The sequence below is a fragment of the Natrix helvetica genome (genome assembly GCF_964273705.1).
Source record: "Natrix helvetica genome assembly, chromosome: 3".
Taxonomy (NCBI): domain Eukaryota; kingdom Metazoa; phylum Chordata; class Lepidosauria; order Squamata; family Natricidae; genus Natrix; species Natrix helvetica.
Window position 1 is genome coordinate 85,849,395 of NC_138549.1, and position 22,049 is coordinate 85,871,443.

The 22,049-nt window shown below is 38.5% G+C and overlaps 1 protein-coding gene across 2 annotated transcripts in view; it reads right to left on the reverse strand.

The window, feature by feature from the left end:
- Window positions 1–3,827: 3,827 nt before the first annotated feature.
- DPYD (dihydropyrimidine dehydrogenase) overlaps window positions 3,828–22,049 on the reverse strand; it is a 628,073-nt gene continuing 609,851 nt past the window's right edge. For both annotated transcript variants that reach the window (XM_081946459.1, XM_081946458.1), the window contains 2 exons: window positions 12,472–12,612; window positions 3,828–6,959 (listed from right to left, as the gene is read on the reverse strand). In XM_081946459.1, coding sequence (XP_081802585.1) covers window positions 6,789–6,959; window positions 12,472–12,612 — 312 coding nt within the window. In that variant the 3' untranslated portion in view covers window positions 3,828–6,788. The remainder of the gene's footprint in view (window positions 6,960–12,471; window positions 12,613–22,049) is intronic.

The following is a 22,049-nucleotide window of genomic DNA, read 5'->3' on the forward strand; positions in this document are numbered from 1 at the left end:
TTTTCTCCATTTCAGCACCACTCCATGGAGCCTGTCCCACCCCTCATCGCCCAGGTCCTCGCTTCTCCCAAGCATTTCTTTGCCTATTTAATTTCCCCTCCGTAGCATTTTTCCATCGTGTTTCTTGCCGTTTTGGACAGGAAAACAAAGTTTGTGGGACTAAAAAAAAACTCCTTTCAATCAATCAATTCCAACTTTGCGAGATCTCTTCCCCCTCCCCAAGTTGTAATTGATTGAAGTTTTGTTTTAGTCCCACAAACTTTGTTTCTCTGCACACGATGGCAAGAAACGCGATGGAGCTGGAAATCAGGTAGGCAAAGAAATGTTTGGGAGAAGCGAGGACCTGGGCGATGGTGGGTGGGGCAACCTCGATGCCCTAGCACTGAAATGGAGAAAAGGGCAACAGCAGCCACGTTGAGTGAAAGAAGCCTCTTTTCTTCTTTCCTTACTGCTTGTCTTTCCCCCCTGCTGGCAGCTCTCCTCATTTCCCTGTGGATTCAAGCGATCGGGTAGGATCCTTTTTAGTAGCAGGGGGGAGGGGGGAACACAGCAGGCAGCAGGGGGGAAAGACAAGCGGCAAGAAAAGAGGCTTCTGTCACTAGTGCTGGCAGCTCTCTCCTTTCCCTGTGGATTCAAGCGATCGGGCAGGATCCTTTTTAGTAGCAGAGGGGAGGGGGGAACACAGCAGGCAGCACGAGTGAAAGAAGCCTCTTTCCTTGCCGCTTGTCTCCCCCGTGCTGGCAGCTCTCTCAGTGATCGGGCAGGATCCTTTTTAGTATCAGGGGGGAGGGGGGGAACAGAGCAGCCAGCAGGAGTGAAAGAAGCCTCTTTCCTTGCCGCTTGTCTTTCCCCGTTCCAGCAGCTCTCTTTGCATTGGGCTGTTTTTCGCCCTTTGGAGGCTTCAGGGAATCCCCTGGAGATTAAAAAAAACTATCGAAAATCAGCTGGCCAGCAGGTGCATGCGCACTGGAGCTGACAGGGCAATGCCTCGCGTGCCGTCAGAAATGGCTCTGCGTGCCGCCTGTGGCACGCATGCCATAGGTTCTCCATCACGGCTCTACATTATTACAGAAAATATAAATAAAATACTTTTTAACCCGAGTCATTTAAATATGATGGGCAAAGACGGAATCCAAAGAATAAAGGCTTTATCAGAAATGTTATTGGGTCTTAGATATTTTCAGGAAACTGCAAATCCCAATCTTTATACTTTTGAGGTCCATGTAAGTTATAGAATATATTTATATAAATAGTGGCAGTTATTTCATCTAGAGGTGATATCGTTTGGACACATTTGTTTGTTAATGAAGAAGGGAAAGCAGTTTTAAATGTTATGCTAGTGCTAAAGGTATTGCTAGCAGTGAGATAGCTTGCAAGCTGAGGAGTGAAACCAGGTATGTTGTGAATCAAATCCGTCTGAGAAAATACTGGGTTTGACTGTTTTAGCTTACTTACCAGATTAAAGATGATGCAGCGGTGATGTGAACTGAAAGCCATCCATCTCTTTCTCTCACAAGTACAAATAGTCCTTTTGGAACTTCTATATGTGTTTCTCAACCTTTAAGATGGGTGGACTTCAACTCCCCAGCTGGTGAATTCTGGGAGTTGAAGTCCAAGCATCTGAAAAGTCAACAAGATTGAGAAACATTGTTTTATACTACTAAAACTCTTGTTGTCATGACCTTTAATTGGGCAAACGGTGTACCATAGAGTAACAATTTTGGAACTAAGGTACTTCAAATGGGATAATTTACAAAATCCATTATCCACAAAATGAAATTTGGGATAAGTTGTGGCTACTTCAGTGTTACTGCCTGCTGCTGTGCTGTTGCTTGATCTTAATATGTCATTTGTTAAAACAGTTTAAAACAGTTATTTCTCTGTAATATTTAGTGTTATGTGTTAGGGTTTCATTTCATATGAAAAAAATAACAGATAACACCCCTCCCAAAAAAACCCCTCCACCCCACCAACCAAGACCAAAACAAAACCAGCATAAATGAAATTCCAAATTATTTTAAACAGAAACAGGTTACACATTTGACTTTACTTAACAATCAACAGTTCTTTGCAATGCTCTGACATGAACAATCCTCTCAAATATATATATAGCAATCCTATTTTTGAGATAATTGAAGAACAATAGATAGTGTAATTGTCATGCTTGGTATGGAAAGATGAGAATATCACCGCCACAAAACAATCCAGGATCAATTCTGCTTTTCCTGCGTAATAGTAATGCTTTGAATTGGGTTGTATGTGCACAGCAATTCCTCTATCAAATTTTTAAAAATCTGCAGAGCTCTTTTTGATAGTGGGTTAATGAAAAACATTTTCTTTATTATTATGAAGTTCATTCTTTGCTACAAGCCCAGCTTCATCAATATAAAATGATTGGGTTATATATGACTGTTTGATAGCAAGTGATCAAAAAGGAGAGAGCTAGTTCTGGAGAACATGAAGCTTATTACATATAAAATGCAAATTGGCTTGCTATTTTTTTTTATATATAAAACACACACACAAAATGCAGAGGAAAAACACGTTTTAAAACAAGTTGTATAATGTTCTTTAATTCTGATTTATTTATAACTATGCAAATATATTGAAATTTGAACGCAAGCATTATTTAATATGCACAATCAAAGTTTTGCATTTCAGTTGATAGCAAAGAGCACAGAGAAATGGATACATTATTTGCTATTTTAAATATTGAACAACATATGGTTCTCTTGGAGCTTCTTTGGGATAGAATAGTTAGCAAAGTATTAGTACAAGAAAACACCCAACTGAGAATGAGAAATAAGTCGATGGTAACATGCTGTTTCAGAATGGTGGAAAATCCTTATCTTGGTTTTATTGTAAACAAACATGTTTCTATTTTGAATGTTTATTACACATTTTTTAAAAACATATGGCATTGATATGCTAACAATTATTTACCTTACATTTTGCCATTTAAAATGCTTGCATATAGAAGATGTGGCTAGTAATATTTTCATGTAAGCAAAAAGTTATTAAAACACTTATATGGTTTCCGAATGTTTACATATTTCTACTGTATTTCTTCTTGTGTGAGAACATATTGTTTGATCCAACATTATATACATGATCTTTGGGTTAGAAGATAGGATTTTTTTTCAAAACCACTCTTGCTGTAGTAGTAGTAGTACAGGATGAGGAGAAATCCATTCTACTAGTGATTTTTCTTTGTCTGCTGGATAGCAAGTATTTCAGTTGCTATCTGCGGCTGAGTCTTTGCGTACTTCCCACTAGTCCTTTCCACCCCGATGTATTCCTATTTTGAGAACACACAATAAAGGAGAATATTTGTGGCTCAGGGTTGAAATAAGGCATCCTGGGTGCTCTCTGAGCTCATTGGTTTTCTTGCAGACATTTCATTACCCAACTAGGTAACATCATCAGTGCTAGTCAGTCTACCTAGTCACTCCCTTTTTACAACCCTGTAATCCGGATGCCACGTTAGGGTAATGAAACATCTGCAAGAAAACAAGCAAGCTCAAAGAGCACTAAGGACCACCAGCCCAAGAATGCACAATAACGTGTTTGGTTATCCCTAAGAAGTGTCAGGTGGGAAGATTGTTAAAGAGATCTAGAACCTAGAACCAAGGAGAAACAGCTTGTCTCCTGGAGTTTTCAAGAAGAGACTGGAGAGCCATTTGTTAGGAATATATAGGGCCTCCAGCTTGAGCAGAGAGTTGAACTAGAAGACTTCCAACATCCCTTCCCATCCTATTCTTTATATTTATATATATATATATATATATATATATATATATATATATATATATATATATATATATATATATATATATATATAATTTTTTTATTTTCAAAACAAACGCAAAATCTTCCTTCTTTACATACTGTAGAAAGTGTATCAGTTGGTTACAAAAGGCTTTCGTGCATCTCTTCCGCAGTCATCAAGCATAATTCATATTAAGTTAAGTATTTTAACTCAGATATTTATACATGTTACCATCATCATACCTCCATTTTCATCTGACTATAATTGTTTAAACGTCCTTCATCATAAAATATACCAAGATTTAATACATAACCACATACTGGCATTTCATTTACTATTTCTAAAATCCTCCAATAACATTGAATCCTTATGTCCTATTCTAGCTAAACATCCATAATATTTAGTAACAAAATTTTCTAATCCTCCTTTCCAAATCACTGTTTACAATTTACATCCAGTTTCCTTATGTTGTACCCATATATATATGTTATCATTAATCTTCCTTTATTTGACTATATCCTGTATCATAACATTTCCCCCCTATTAATCAAGACTTAACTGAATCTAACTTAATTCTTTTTTTATTAACCTTTATATATAATCCAAAAGGATTTCTAATCTTCCTTTCATGGATACCATTCAATATTCATATCCAATTATTACTTATCATAACACTACACATTGTATACTGTACATTATTATCATTATCAATTATTTATTTAACTATACCTATTGTTACTAAATTTCACTAAGTTTAACTAGTTTTAAATTATACACTTCCATTTATCAACCTGTATCTTTCCAGTACCAAAACAGTCTCATGTCTTCTGCCATTTGTGGTGTCAGTCCTCTAATCATCTCCTTAATCAAATTTGTATGGACTCCTCTTAGCAACTCCTTGCTTATAAAATCTCTCATATAATTTCGATTCCCTTCTTCTGTTTCCTTAATCATCTTATCTTTAATTGTCAGTACTGTTATCAATGATGTTGCTAATAAAATTTCTCTCTTTAAATCCATAAATTCTTTTGTTTCTTCTTCTTCTGTGTCTTGCCATCTGGGGTAGAGTTCCCCTCCATTTAATTCCTCTTTCAATATTCCACTCTTTCCATTTCCAGAAACAAACCAATCACCATAAATATCAGCAGATTTAATTTCTTTATGGTCAGTTTCCTCTTTGGTTTTTAGGATTCTAGCCTCTACTTTTTCCGCTTGATAAACAACTCCAACTTCTTCATCATATTTTACTGTTAGATGCTCTAAGTCTTCCAACTTCTTCTCCATCCTCTCAAATGTGTTTGATAATTTCTGAATTTCTAAGAATATTTTTGCAGGCTTAAAGTTTCTTTCTGCTGTTGAAGTTGTGCCATTATCTCCAGCTAACAAACACTGCTGCTCTAGTTTGGAAGGTTCTTACAAGATTAAGCATAGAAAATAAAGTTTTATTTTCACTTTTCTCTGGTTAAAGCTATACTTCAAAGGGACATCTGGGGGGGTGTGTTCTGTTAAGATACAGCCTGTTGTACCTTAAAATGGCTTCTACTGTACAGTACAGTGGAGTTGCCATGGTAACGGCTTCACATTACCCCACACGGGGGCTCCCTCTGGTAAGGGGGAACATACAACATTAGAAATTATGTTTGGTCCGGACATTTTCAACAAGGCTTTGATTATTTTTGAGGACAAACATATGGCTTCTGGGGGCACAGGGAAAACATTTGTAATTAATTTAATTGTTGCTGAAATTAGGGCTTTTCCTGCCTAATACAGGATTAGGATAAATAAATACCCAGGCAACACCAGGTTATCAGCTAATTACCTATATTTATTGGGACCTCAACTCATTCTTTCTCCAACAATTTGTGGAACTTTCATTTAGGCATAGTGAAGCCCAGGAGTGAAATGGACTTGGTATTTGAAAAATATATAGTAGATGCCATTCATTGTCAGATACTATCTGTGGCAACCAAAAAGCCTGTATCTTCTGAGCCTCACCCATCCATGTATGCTGAAAGAACCACATTATTTTATCCTGCACTGTGTGTATGAATGGTAGCAAACAAAGAAAATGTTGAAGTAATTGCCTTCGGTCCTCTCCTAGTGCCTCAAGAATAATTTCATTTTGCCAACATCACAGTGATGCCACAAAAAATGTCCTATATTTACATGTGAAAGATTAGAATTAATAGATAGGGACTGGAAGTTCATTAACAGAACAACAACAACAAAAATTGTGCTACCAACTGAAAACATCAAATGACAAAAGTGCACTGTATTTGCACATTTGATTTTTAATGCCTAGTCAGAGGTAGCATTTAGGGAGAAGTAGAATTTAGTGAGAACTAGAGTAATAGACCAGCAGATGCTGCCACTATCAAAACTGATTAATTGTTCAGGAATAGCAGTTTAACCCTCTTTTTATATCTTTCTGTAAAAGCATCCCCCCCCCCGCATGATATACAATCCTTTGTTTGTGTGTTATATAGTTAATTACATCTTCTAAAACCAGTTTTAAAAGGAAATGAAATGTGTAATTACCCAATGTTTCCATGGTAACAAAGTTTGTCCATGTGTTAGGGTTTACATGATTACGAAAAGTTTCTTGAATTTCATTCCATTGTTACAGGGAAGAAAAATTAAAACTCAGATCATCAGAACATGTACAGATTTTGTGAAAGAGAGAGAGAAAGAAGAAAGTTATGCATCTTATAAAAGGCAAAGCCAAATCACATCCAGCAAACTAACTTGTTATCTGTCTGAAGATCAGAAAGGGAAAGAGATGGGAAATAAACTGAAAAATTCAGCCTGTTTTATTTATCTAATTAGTGTATTAGGTTCCTTTCCTCTCCTCTTCCTTTTCTCCTCCCCTTCCCCCTTTCCTCCCTCCCTCTTTTCCCCTCTTTCTTTCCCTCTTTCCTTCTTTTTGCTAGAATGTACTGGACTCGCTGGTACTAATTAGAAAGCAAATCAATAGAATCAAGCAAATATAAGTTTCCCTTTAACTGTTGGTCTGATCTGCTCAGCACACGGGGATCACAGCTAAGGGCAGGCCTCTCTTTGCTTCATAAGGTGTTGTCCTGGAAACCATTCGGATGCAGTCAATAATAGGGCAGATACTGAGACACAGAGTGCAGCCTGTACAACTGTCAGCAACAGTGGGCAGGTGGGTTTCTGGATCAAATTGTATAGCCTGGAAAGCAGAAATAAACAGCATTGATGTCACTCACAGAAAAGGTCAAAAACAACCCCATTTTTAGCATCTACATTTCCTGTAGTTGAGGTGCTTGGAGAAATCTTTGTTTGGTACCGCATTGCAGCTACAGTAACAGTTTCAATCGCTAGGAAAACAACATTTCCTAAAATTATGTGAAATATTGAGGTAAATCGGGCTCTGGGAGAAATCTCTTTTCTTCCTTTCGTCCTTATTCTCCTTCTTATGTCCTCAGTGGAGTTTCGAACAAAATCAAGCTTCAGCACAAGTTGGTCAAGTTTCACAGAAAATATCTGTGCCTTTGAAAAGTAAATTCTTCACAGCATACTGATGTACTGGCATTATTGCAACACAAAGGTTCCACACTAGTGGGGAGAGTGGGAAAAGCCATTCCTCCCCTTTCCTCATTATTGCTGCTGTCATTATTTCAAGTATATGACATATAAAAGCATTTACAACACTAAGTAAGTAGGTAAGTAAGTAAGAGATGAGTTTTCCTATGAGAAGATTGAGCTGGGCAAATATTTTACACTTGTGCGAACAATGTAATGAGAAAGGGCTGTGCAAGCACCTGGGTGCATCAACAGCCTAGAAATGCTTTCCGAATAGTCATGGCAGTGGTGGGTTCCGGATCCAATTGCAACCAGTACGGTGCAACGGGGCCTGGCGTCCACCACATGAACGTGCACAGCGCACACATGCATATTTACTGTCCGCGATGCTCCGCAATGCTCCAGCTGCTCGGCAGAGCATCGCACAGGTGCCATACACTTCATATGCGTGTGCAGAAGCTCCGAAGAGCTCAAATACAGGTAAGGACAGCGGGCGGGCAGGTGGGTCTTCCGGAGCGCCATACCGGAACGGTACCCGGTGCTCCCGGCAGGCACTGGTAGGCTCATACTGGGGCATACTGGTCATAATCCACCACTGAGTCCTGGACATCTTGAAGAAGACACTGCTTTAAGAAGCAAAAAAGGTGTTTTGCTTGTGCTCCTGCTCATATTGCAGAATCTCTCTCAACGGGTTTGTGTAGCCTTCTCCCCCCCTCCCCCCAATGCCTTTCAGTCGGTGTTAGGTCCTAGAAGCTGCCGGGACAAGTTTCTGCATTTTTCTTGGCAAGATTTCAGAAGTGGTTTGCCATTACCGGCTTCCTAGAACTGAGAAAGTATGACTGGCTCAAGATCATTTAGCTGGCTTTCTGCCTCCATAGCTGAAAGTCATAATCTTCTGGTTTCTAGCCTGCTGCCTTAGTCGCTACACTAAACTGTATAGGCTATAAGATATCCTAAATCTAACTCTGCTTTGTGATGTAGGTAACGCCACAAGTTGTAAACTGGAGTCAATACTACCAACAATGAATTTTCTTGCATAATGTATATCTTTTCAAAGTGCCTACACAGAAACTCTTGCAAAAACTTTAATGTTCACCTAAAGCCATGCTATGTCAGTTTTTGTGGCCTGCTTCTGTAGATCCAGAGACTGCAGTTTACTTTTCAAAAAGTTTCTTTACTTCATGTGTTTGTGTAGGCCGAGGGAATGTGCTTCCCAATGCAGCAGTTTTTATTCTTCTTACGTGGGGTTGGAAAAGCTCCAGTGGGCTACTTGCCTAGTTTGTTCCAGACAAAGGTGAGAGGACAAATAGCTCATAGATCTTCCTTAAAGATGGAAGCACCAATTTAAATGCTTCCTATGGTAGTTTCCTGCTAAACTAACCATGTTATCACGGACCACATACTGACTCTAGAAACCTGCAGGTAAATCCAGAAACAGCACAAACAGTTGGAACAGAAGGCTGGGTATTCAGGCATATCTCTCGCCTCTTTACCATCAGCAGAGAAAAATTAACAAAATACAAAGCAACCTTCAAAGCAGCACTTTTAATGAAGAATCCTCAAGGCTCACCATTTGTTGGGTGAATGATGTAGAAGGTGAATAATGAGAGAGAAGCTACAGTACAAAAAGTACAACTTGAAATGGACCAGTGAGTCTTCCCTCGTGACTAGTCTCCTGAATACCCTTGTTAATCAACAAATTATTCTTTTCCAGCAATCCGTGCCCACAGCTCCAGGCCTCGGCTGGAAAATGCAACTAATGGCCACACTTTTTGTGATAGTCCTATTCCATTGCTAAAAATAAAACAGCACCAGAACATTATTGCTGTTGCAAGCAAACTAAATTATTTCAGCGCTGTCACCGTAACGTATTATAGGACACTTTTATTAGGCTATGATATCTTTGATAGCAGCACTCTGCAAGAAGAAAAAAAACCTCAATGCTGGTATCTGTTTTTTTTAATCATTGATTCCTAGAGGATTTTTTTATTTTTTGTTTTGTAAATCTTTTTTTTTTAAGTGTGTCTTCATTTGCATAAATTCTTTTCCTGACAATATTATGTGGACTGAAGGCTGGAGCAGACTTCAGACTGCACGCGAGAGAACATATGCATCTGTCATTCGGGGGCAGTTGCATAGGTGTTCCTTTTATATGTCAGTGAATTTTAATGTTTCATGCTTGGGTCTGCCTTGCCCTCCCCCACCTCCTAGTAGGAAGTCAGAACCAATCAGCACGCAGGATGCGCACCTCCGCACAACACACAGTTGAGATTTGGGGGGAGGGGATTGCATCAGCCCATTTGCAGTCTCCGCTTACTCATCAACCCCTTCGTGGCGTAGGTATGCAGTGATACCTATGGGCAATTGCAGGCAACCCTAAATCAACCCTGTTCTGTTCCATGCCTCTTCTGTAATCTCTGATAATCTAAAAATGAACTTTGCAATAATAATAATAATAATAATGATTGGTGCTTGTGGCAGAGGTGGTATTCAGCCAGTTCTGAGAGGTTCTGGAGAACAGGTAATGGAAATTTTGAGTAGTTCGGAGAACCAGCAAATAGGCTGGTCCTGCCCCCACTGCTTCCCAGCTGATATTCTTTTGTTGCCCTGAACAGGAGAACGGAGCTGGAAAACAGGTTAGTGGGGTGGGGAGAGAATGGGGATTTTGCAGCAATCTTCCCCCAGGAATGGGGAGGGAATGGGGATTTTGTAGTATCCTTCCCCTGCCACGCCTACACAGCCATGCCCACAAAGCCACACCATGTCCACAAAGCCATGCCCACAGAACCAGTAGTAAAAATATTTGAACCCCACCACCAGCTTGTGGATATTGTGTGGAATATTTGCCTTGCAAAAACAATGGACGATTGATGCCGCAGCAATCATGAGGCTGTGCCAATGCAAACAGAATCGCACTAAGAGGAAGGGAGGAAGGGGGACATCCTTGCTTCTTAGGGATGTTTCAGGGAAACCTCTGAAAATTGGGAGCTAACTCATACTGAAATTGGAATTAAAACTTGATTGCCCATTACAATGCTGAACTCCAGTACTTTTTTTTTTACTTTAAATGTTATTTGTGTGTCTAGTATATTTCTGATGATTTAATCTTTTCTATCTACGATAAAAGAAATGTCTTCTAAGTATTTTGGACACAATTCCTGAGAATTGGCTCTGGGGCCTTGGCCAGTTGCAGTTCTACACCAGGTTGTCTGAACTAGTAAATGCAAGAACATAAACATGAGATGAAATGGGGAGGGGTGGCGAAGACCTGTTCTGTGTCCATTTATTTCTCATTTTCACTAAGCATTCTAGACTGAAATAGATGGTTACTCATCCAAATCTTCCTAATGTGATAAATTTCTTAAAATATGCGCACCCCTTGTCAAAGCAGGCAGCCTTTATTAGTTTGGCTGCAGACATGATACACTTTAATCAAGTGGAATAGATCAAAGAGAACAATTTGTTAAATGCACAAAATGTGAATGTGGGTTTTCTTTATTAGTTCAGATTGGTGTCTGCACCATTCCTCCCAGCCTTGTTTTTCTCAGCACCGTCTTAGTATATTTGCTTAATTTGTAAGGGATCATGAATGTATAACTTATCTTAGCTCATAGCATGTGGACTCCCAGCAGAAGTCTGAAATATTTGAGAACCATTTTTCAATCATCCCTAACCAACTCATGTTTCATGTATTTCCCAATGACAGTGTACTGCTTAAATAGAATAGAATATAATTCTTTATTGGCCAAGTGTGATTGGACACACAAGGAAATTGGAGTCAGTTGTAGGGGACTTGGCTGTTGTTTGTTGTATCTGACATGGAGAGGGTGGTAATAGTTGACAGTGGTTTCCTCTCAAACCTACATTAAAAATATGTACTGCTTGTTCTCTGGTATTTCATCTCCTTTATTATTTTATGAAGAATCACTTTAAGCTTACAAAATTCTAGGAATCCAGTAATTCCTATTAAAAACAACAAGAATGGGAATTACTGAACTCTATCTTGCCAGACTCAATTGTGTCCTCCAGAAATTTTTGCTGTTATAGTACGTCAAGGAGGCAGAATACATTTTTGTATGGGCAAAACAAACCTTGGAAATTCATTATGTTCAACAACAGCAACATTAAACTGCCTTGCTAAGTGTTTCATTATTATTTCTGTTTGTCTGTATATGGTGACCCGATCCCATCTTGTTTAACTCAATAAATAAAATTAACTTCTTGCATTATTTATTAAATGAAGTCTTTGTGTTATTTATTAAGTTTCTAGCATATTTTATTTTCACACCATCTCTTTTGAGCTTCTTGGTAGGTCCATTGGAAATGTTAGTTACTATTGTTGAGTCCAATATAAAATTATAACTTTGAATCTAACATTTGATTCCTTTATATTAAGTTAATTCTTGTTCATCTATATGTTTGCATTTCTGTATGAGTCTCTAAATTGTATGTACACATATATAGTGTGTGCAAATTATATGTTACACAAACATAATGAATCAATATATTGTATATTAAACTGGGGTTATCCTATCATCAGTTAGGAGTTAAAGAGATTTCTTAGATCCCAACATCAGATCACTACTAATACAAACATGGATATGGCTTCCTGCTCTACTATAGATTTGGATGTGGTCACTGAAACAATTAAATCTAATTGAATTTTATGTATTTAAATAGATTCTCCAGTGTGTCCCTGCCAACATAATTTTTTTCCTCCAACATAATCTGGAAGTATCTTGTCTTCAACAGTATTCTGCATCATGTAATGCTGGGAGAAACATGGCGGCTTAGCAATAGATGATATGCAAGAAGAACACTGAAGGGGGAAGGAAGAGAGAGAGAAAGAACGAGTGTGTGTGTGTGTGTGTGTGTGTGTGTGTGTGTGTGAGAGAGAGAGAGAGAGAGAGAGAAATCACGAACAGAGAGCACACTGTGTATATCAAGTCTCTAAGAAACCTGCTTTATTGACAACCTCTGCGAATAGATCAGACATGGTTCCTGCAGTCTATACCTGGGAGTGTGCCAATGTTAATTTCCAGTATCTTGTAAATCTACTTTTCCCATCTGCCCGTCAAGAGACAGTGGAATCCTTCTGCCTCAGCAGCAGAAAGACAACTCACAGTGCCTTTTTTTGCTAATTACAGCTGTGTTCTTACCTGGTAGCCAGAATCATTACAGGTCATGTAGCATTTGCCACAGTTGATACACATTTCCTCATCAATCAGAGCCACAACTTGTTCGGTACTACTGAGCTCTCCATATGTTCCAATATACTGCAGTGCTTTTCCAATTACATCCTGGGGGGGAGGGGAAGGGAGACGGAGACAGGAAGCAAAAAAAGAAAAAGAAAAAAAAAGAGAGGAAAACATTACTGAAATATCCAGGGTTGTTTCATGCCAAAGAGGAGCCCTTGAGAGCATGATTCCTTGGGATGTTGTTTTTCAGTGCTATGGCAATGTTGGGAATGAGGGCACAAGTCAAAAGCATTTGAAACCCAGGACCCTGCAAAGTATGGCTCGTAGGTATTGATATATAAGCAATTCCAATATCATTAGAGCTGCTAAAAACAAACAAACAACCACCAAGCCACACATCAAAAAAGAATCAGATCTGTGCGCATACACTAATTATTCTCAGTGACCATTGTTTGGTGCAACAGGAAGGGAAAAGAATGGGAAAGAAGAGATGTGTTGTGACACACACACGCAGTGTGCCTATCCACGGCTGCTGTTCATTAGCACACCTCTGAGAATTCATTATGAGACAAGGAAAAGGCTGTATTAAACAACAGGGAACCAAAATGCAGCCATTGGAAAGAATATGCAAATGGCTTGATAAACTAACACATATTATTGCAATCATCGTTTTTTTTTAAAAAAACGGTTGACCCAATTGTGCAGTTCCTGTTTTCAAGAGGGCAGGCTGCACTTTAGTGCTGGAAAGATTATTTTACTGATTGTAGAATAAGTCCAAGAATCTGCTTAGGAGAAATGTTTGGGGTTCTTTTTTTTAAAAAAAGAAGTCATCCATTCGTTCTTAAAGGATAAATCTTTAAAAGATTGGAGTAATTAGTCAGTCACCAACTTGCTCAAGCAGAGTGGCATCTGCCTGATTTTTCACAGGTAATCAGACATAACGAGGCTGTGTTAGGGAAAGGGATGTAGCTAAGGGCTAAAGCACATGTTTGTACAGAGAAGGTCTTGAGTTCAGCATCACATAGGCTGTGTGTTGAATTATTTTGAGGGGACAGCACATTTACACTGTTATACAAGCTGTATACTCACTACTTTACATTGTTAGCTAAGTGTCATTTCTTCAGTATTGTCACATGAAAAGATATACATTGGATGGAGTTGATGGACACTGAGGTCCTAAACAATGTAGTGTGATCAGGAGGCACCAAACTACATTCATTTTTGTGTAATTTGGTCTGCTGCAGTAGTTGTTGCCACCTGCCATCTTTGTCAGGTGGCAGCTACTGCTGCCATCCACCATCATTGTTGAAATAGAGGTTTTATTCCATGCATTATTTATTCCCATAATTTTTGACACTTCGTTTAATGCTTACAGATCTACAGCTTTGTTTGGTTTTAAAGGGTTTGAGGAGATTTACTTTCTTTGTATTGAAAGTAGCAGGTAAACAAGTTATGTAGCTATAATAACAACAAAAGGAACAGAAAATGCTTTGTAGGTGCACTCTTTTATTGCCTTCTAATCCTCCTCAGAGCATTCTCCTTGGATTAGTAAAGAAGCTCCAGGAATAAAATAGCATATGCACTGAGATTAGTTTGCTGCATCTCTTTTTCTTGCGTTCTTTCTCTCTCCTAAACTATCTCTTTTTGAGCGTCAGCTAAAAGGCAGAAATTGTAAGATGGCACCGTGGAACTTCTTTGCCTTATCTTGTTTTCCTCTGGATTACAGTGGTTGAATTTACAAGCATAATGATATTTTTCCTAATTGCCAACTCACTATGAGGGTAATCCAGTTCTGCTGATAGTCAAGCTGTGTTCTTTCTGACTGGGGCATTAAGTTCAGTAATGAGAATTCCACCGGCCAAATCTTGCCCTTAATTAGACCTCTGTTATGCGATTGCTTCCTAATTCTGCCCTTGGTGACATCCGTGTGGCTAAGCCTTTGTCAGTAGGGCTACCAGGTGTGTGAACAAAACCAAAGCCAGTTGATAATTTTGATGGTAATGATTTAATTCCATAATCAAAACAGTTTAGCTGCTGGGAAAACAGAAGCAGAACAGAAAATAGAACTCGAATAGATTTTTAATTTGTCAGTACTCTTCAGATTGGGGGGGGGGGGGAGTTACGGTGGTTAAGAAGTAGATTCATTTCATCTCAGCCCTTGTTGTCATGCTGAGCTGAGCACGGTCCGATTCTGAAGCTGAAGACAAACTATATATTAAGATGAACACAGGACTCTTTCCCAAAATGACAATTCCATAACGACTCTCTCTTAGAACTGGACAATGAAACTGCACATTTTGCAAAAAGAAAAAGTACACTGCACACAAAAAGCGCACAATAAAAGTGCACACTTCATATTTTCACCAATGGCATTCTACATTGGTGATGTATGAGGATAAAGGACCCTAGGAATCATCTCATCCCAATGGGATTGCCCTAATTCATCTCAGTACTGCAGAAAAGGCATGATGTGGACCCCATTGGACAAGGAATTCCTGCTAGCTCCCACCTTCTGGAATATTGTATCTCTCGAGTTAAGATCGACCCCAATCTTCTTGGCCTTTCATAAGAGCCTCAAAACCAAGTGGCCTGATGCCCTAATTGGGCATGTTGAAGACGGTTAGTGGCTTAAGTAGAATCCACCCCAAGCATTCTTGTTTTAACTTATTTAATTTCTGTTCATTTAATTTTTATTTGTATTTCTGTTTCTATGGTGTTTGTATGCCACCCAGAGTTGCTTTAAACGAGATAGGCAGCATATTAAACAAACAAACAAATCAATAAAATAAGGGAGCACTTGTTAAATTTTACTACATCTTAGGAGAGGAGAATGGGAAGGGAAATGACAGCAGGCTGATCTGATTAATTTGAACTCAAATTTCTAATGTAAATGAAATATCAGAACGGTAATCCAATTCTACCATATTTGTTGGAAAATGTCAAGTTTCCTATTTGAAGCATAGTCCTGTGAATTGATGGAAATGTTTAAATGGAATGCTGGATGACTCACATATTTTAAGGCACTAAAAATGGGCCTTGTTCAGTGGTGGGATTCAGGCTATTAACTTTCTGAGCAGTTTGGTGAACTAGTTGTTGGAAGAAATCATTAGGGCAGAGAACTGGTTGTTATATTATTTGAAACGCACCACTGGCCTTGCTTGTATTGTTTCCAAGCCTTGCCACCTAATCCAAGGATTCCCATGTTAACAGGATAAGCTAAGAATATAGATTTAATTTGAACAAAGCGGTGTAGCGAGAACAATCTGAAAAATTTCTGGCAAATTTTTCAGAGCTGTTGTCAGATTCCACCTCCACATTAGGATATTACCCTGTGGCACACCAAAGTCCTTTAAAAGTGAAAAAAAAAAGAGAGAATGGAATTGATGCTGGTTCTATTGGTTGAAAATGGGTGAGGACGAGGAGGTGGGGTTAATAATTTAAGCTTATGCAGATTTATATCACATGCTGGTTGTAGATTTTGCCAATTTACACCTTGCAGGCCTCCAAGAAACTGCATTGTGAATTAAGAGTGAACCAGATGTTTGGCTTGAAAGATATCTGTGTTGAAACAGGGAGAGGAAAAAAGAGATGTTGATCATAATATCAAAGTGGGAGGAGGAGAACTTACAGGATGAGTTTTGATACTTGCTTTTGTTCCTTTAACTTCCACAACTTACAACTGCAGCCAAATTAACTAGCAATATCATTTAGCGTCACTCCAGGAATATTTTTGTGCATAAAATACCACTCCTATTGGGATTTCTCCCCCCCCCGAAACAAATAGCAGTAGATGATCCTCCCCCAATGTCTTTTTTTAAAATGTCACCTCCTAATTGCCAAAGTGACCCATAAATATAGTGCAAGAGATAATGCAACCAAATGTTACAGAAGTTCTCATATCCCAGAGGTGTATTGTACATTTTAGAAAATATGAAATTTACCAACAACCCAAGAAGGATGCTATGAGGACAGAAAGAAGAATCTGATTGTAAAGCCTTTTGGAAATTTAGAAAGATTCCACCAGTGGAAAAAGTCTAAAGGAAATAGGTGAAGTAGCCCCAAGATATTAACTTTTAAATGCAGAGTTAAATTCAATTCCCAGACTAGACCTCCTCCCCCATTCACCCATTATTCTGATGTGGTTTACTAGCAAGGTTATTGTCTTGTTTTGTGACATTGTCAAATACGCTGAACCCAGGAGACCAGAGCATAAATTAAGAGGAGTCCTTTTATCCAGGCTACAACAGGATCCTTGTATTATATCTCCCGAAAGACATACTCAAAGGGAGCACACGTGTGCCTGAAAAGTCGTATTGTTCATTTTAAAATGAAAAGAGCTATTTTGGTGTGTAGCACAATATCTGGGAAAATGAAAGATTTGCAGATTAGATATGTCAGGCAGTTATTAATCAACACCAATACAGAAATGGGGGAAGGCAAATTAGAAAAAAGGAGGGGAGGGGATAAATGCCTGACTGTAAGAAAGATGGATGGCACCTAAGTTACCACAGAAGAGGAAAAAGGGGGCCTGATTTTTCTGAAGAATAACATACTTTGTGAAAAAGCCAAATAGATTCTGACACCTTTGAGAACACGGAGATACATTAAAGCCATACAATGAAGTTAAATAATAAAATAAAAGGTTCTTTTTTATGCCCCATCTATCTGGAAAGCACCACGTGGTATAATGAGAAAGAAGATGAAGAAGAAGGGAAAAAGAACAAGTACAACAGCCATTTCATAGGAAAAATGCAAAGCAATAAAACATCTATAGTGCTAACTTAATAAAGTGATACACGTGATTAGAAAACCATAAAATATGTCAATTAATGCAAAAAACAATCTATGAAAATTGCATTGAAACAAAATGACAGGATTCAAAATGTATATATATCTTTCCCTCCCCCCTCTTTCTCTCTCCCTCCCTCCCTATTTCTCTCTCTTTCTCTCTCCATCCCTGCCTCCCATCCCCCTCTTTCTGTCACCCCTCCCCTCTGGTAATGGAACTCAACTTAAGAAGATCAATCTGGAAGCTAGTGGGGACTTTCTTCTGTGTATCAGGATCCTAACTCTTAAATTCAACATGTATCCAAAATTGGATTGAACTGCATATGCAGTGTATTCAATAGAATTAATTTTAAAGAAGAATATATATATATGAGACCATTCTAAAGTGGAGTCACATATTATCATTGTCAGCATTTTAATCTAGATTTAATGTGGTTTCTTACTTCAGTGGAGGCTGGGCAGTTGACAGAATATAATACTAAATTAAAACAATTAAAAACAAAAAACACTCCGCCGGGCGAATTAGTGATTAAAAAAACCTTGGATTGTGCAGAGATGGACAAATTAACCCTAAAATTAAAGGACAAAGAAGAATCGGAATACTACGAAATTTGGAATAAGTGGTATGAATGGTTGGAAAATAAGAAAAATAATTAAGCCAAAAACAATATACATAAATAAATATAGAACTGTATATAAAAGTAGGTAAATATGTAAAATATCATATAAATGTATAGATAAGATGACATAATATATGGTAAAGAGAGGAAAACATAGATAGATACGACGATGTAACATTGTACAAACTGTTGATATAAAGATTGTAATATGTGATGAAAAGACAAAAACAATAAAAATTATTATAAAAAAAATAAAAACAAAAAACAAACAAGACACCCGAGATTAAAGACAGCCAATAAAACAAAGCATGACAAGAACGTCCTCCACTTCCCCCAACACAAGTCTGGAACCCAATCCAGGTTTCAAGAAAGGGATACACAGGAGCTGAGGTACCATCTATATCTCTGGAGAGATGCTTTTCCAGAAGGTGCAGCTGTGACTGATTCTGAGAAGAATGAGACACGAACAGAGGTGGAAAGAGATAATGTCTGAGATAGAAAAAGGCAGAAGGAGAAGGAGAATAATTTAAATTATATTATGTAGGGTAAGTATTATTATGTTATGTGGCAATTGATGATGTGTTCTAGTCCAAAGGAAGACAAATACTAGCCTTATGGGTCTACTTGTTTGTTTACGAGAAAATAAGTTTTAGTCACGAGAGATAGTAGAAAAGTAAGGCTAGAATCAATTGTCTACCGCACCTATGGACCACTAGAAACCCATAAACCTTGTTTCTCTTGATCTACGTTCTGTTTGCTCCCTGCTCTAGTCCAATGATGTTGGAAAATATGTGATATCAAATGAAACAACTAACTAAATGTTTTATCCATCAGTCCCTTCCAAAATTCTCAGCTGCTTTATGCAAGCAAGAATCTGTCTTGACATTTCCGTTGGATAAAACTTTGCATTAGTTTCATATGGTGCAGCCATACTTTCCTGTCTGGTAAGTTATTTTCTTGCAGCCATTTCATTACCCAAAGTAGGTAACATCATCAGTGTTAGTAAGGAGTGGGGTTTGCTCTCAATTTATATTCTAGTGGCTTGCCCTGTCAGTGTTGGTGAGGGTGCTTTTGGAGGTTCTTTCATTGGACTGTTTACTGTTAGCTTGTTTGGCAGTTCCTTGATTGGGTTATTGTTTACTTTATTTGTTAGTCTGATGTTAGTCTTGGTATTAATCTATGCTTATCTGGGCGTTGATTGCTTGTGGGGAGGTGTTTTGGTCTTTTTGTTTCCTTTTTGGATTGTTGTTTGTCTCTTTTGCACAGTATGCAGGGGTGGGCTTCAGAAATTTCAGCAATGGGTTTCTGCCCAGTTGTGGGTGGGTGTGGCCATGGCGGGCATGGCTAGTTGGCCTCCTGCATCATGGTAGGGGGGGGGCATTTTTGCCTTCTCCAGGCTGTGGAGGCTTTCTTCGAGCCTCTGGGAGAGCAAAAACTGCCTCCTCCGGGCTCTGGAGGCCTTCTGGAAGGCCCATTTTCCCCCCTCCCCGAGCTTCCGTGCGGGCCCTGCATTACCTTGCATCCAAAACAAGCCGCATGGAGACTCCTGGGACAGCCGGGGTGGGATGGGAGGGGTGGGGCATGGTGGTTGGGGCCAGCCAGGGATGGGATTTGGAGGTTCTCCAAACTGGCCATAATGTTATCTATGGGTTTGGGCAAACCCGCAGCAGCCCATCCCTGAGTATGTAGATGTTGTTTATGACTAGAGATCTATTGATGACTAATTTGTCAGAATGTCAGGCTTTCAGAAATTCCCTACCATTTTTTTAAAAAAATTCAAAATACTTTGTGTAGAACTAAATGTAACTTTTTATGATTATCCGCCAGCACATTTCTTTTCATATCCTAAAATGAATTCAATCTGGACAAAGATAAAAGAAAAAAAATAGGATGCAGAGGTCAAAGGAAGTTGAGGCTGAAGCAACTGTAGGAATGGACTGACCTTGATTTGAAAAGGCACATAATACCGTACTGCTAAAATGAACAGAGTCGGGCCATGTGGTTCACCAATGAATGGGTCTGGCAGAGGAAAGGAATCAACGAACATTTTGGTGGATGGAATGACAACATTATTAAACTGGCAAAGGAAGTTATATCAATCCTCAAGAGGGTTGAATGAAGTTATAAGACAAACAGCTTGGAAAACACAGAAATAAAGAAATAAATAACTTGTATGGGAAAATGGAGAAGAAAAATATAAATAGGAGCTTATGAAACTAAGAAAACCAAAGTATAGATGTCACAAGAAATCAGATAATAAGGTAATAATATGAAGCATGGTGACAGAGAACACTCCAGTAGAGAGTTTAATGTTGGCTAAGTGTTTATTGTTCACCAGTCGGGACTATAGGAAAAAGTGAAAAAACACTTGCAGATGTTTAAGGAGAATGTTCCAATGTTTGTCACCACCACCCAACTCCCCCAGCAACTTCCCAGTAATTCTGAGGTGCATATTCAGGAGAAATAAAATATAGATATAAACCTGGCATCATTCCATTACTCAGAATTATTTGGAGATAGTATAAAGAAAAGGAAAAAAAAGGCTTGGGTTGATCAATTGAAATATTACTTGCCTGAAGCACAAATTAATCTTGTTCACATCTGAAAAGAATGTGGGGTTTCTATCAGTATTTTCAAGTCTCACTGAATGTGTGGCTATGTCTGAAGGCAGGACAGGATCAAGTTTGGACCCTCTTTAGTATGAGAGAGCATTGCAAGGGTGTATTTTTCCAGCACACAGTGATAGTGGAACTGGCACATGTCCCTTCCTTCCTTCCTTCCTTCCTTCCTTCCTTCCTTCCTTCCTTCCTTCCTTCCTTCCTTCCTCCCTCGCTCCCTCCCTCCCTCCCTCCCTATACACACCTTGTAACATAGAATTACAGAAGAGGTGACAGAAAGACTATACGATCTTCGCAATTAATTGTATAGCAACTGCAGACTGCATCCTTTTGTCTTTCTGTCTGTCTGTCTACCCTCTCTCTTTCTCCCACCCTCCCTCTCTCTCTTTCCCTCTCTCTCTCTCTCTCACACACACAGTATAAAAGCCTGACTACTGGTTCCATGGCAGTAGTAGAAACCCCTCCCCTTGGCAATCTTCCTTAGGCAAGACGCTTTAGTCCATCCCATAAGTCAATCTTAACAGTGAATCTGATCTTGATCCCTTTTAGTCACATTCAATCCTTCTATCAGTTTCCTAATGTCAATAGAAACCTGTCCAGCTTGATTTTGCTTGCTTATCTAGGTAGCTTGTAACTTCGACTAGCTCCATTTCATATCTCAAAACTGATAATCCTCCACTTATGAAAGAGATTGCATTTGGCAGAACAACAGCCATGGTGGCCCCAAAGAATGATATTAAAGGCAACAGAGAAAAGTAGTTTATTTAAGAGAAAATAAAATCAAGAGGATATTTTGGAATGTTTGTAACTTATTCCAAGCAATCTACATTGACAGAATGTAATAGGTGTGCATATGAATCAGTTGTACACATTTTCCATGTATTTGCCCAGAAGATAGAATACAGAAGGCAAAAAATAAATACTTTCTTAAAGGGTAGATTATGTTCTGTAAAATGTTTTTTTAAAACATGCATTCTATTCAATGCATTTGAAACAAGTATTTTTTTTTCTTTTTTCCTTTTAGTTGAGACCCGTACTATGGCCAGCTGACACTTGCAGCTTATTTTGGGAGGCAATGAAATTTGTAAATCTTGACTTCTCAAGTATGTCTAACAGATATACATATAATAATAATGATGATGATCATGATCATGATGTACAAACTGAGTATAAAAATGGCATGATAAATTAGAACAATAGTGTATTGGAATATCTGCAAGAATACCATTTGCTTGCAAGCAAGAACTGGTGGGACCACAATATAGACAAAGTAGAAGAAAATGAAGAAATTAAAGAGCTCTGAGACTTTAGAATACAAACAGACAAGCACCTGCCACGTGACACCCCAGATGTAACAATTATTGATAAGAAAGGCAAAGAAGTCTGGAAAGTGAATATTGCAGTACCTGGAGGCAAAAAAAAATAGAAGAGACAGAATTGGAGAAAAAAATCACAAAATGCAAAGACCGGCAAATAGAAGTAGAACAACTATGGCAAAAGAAAACAAAGATAG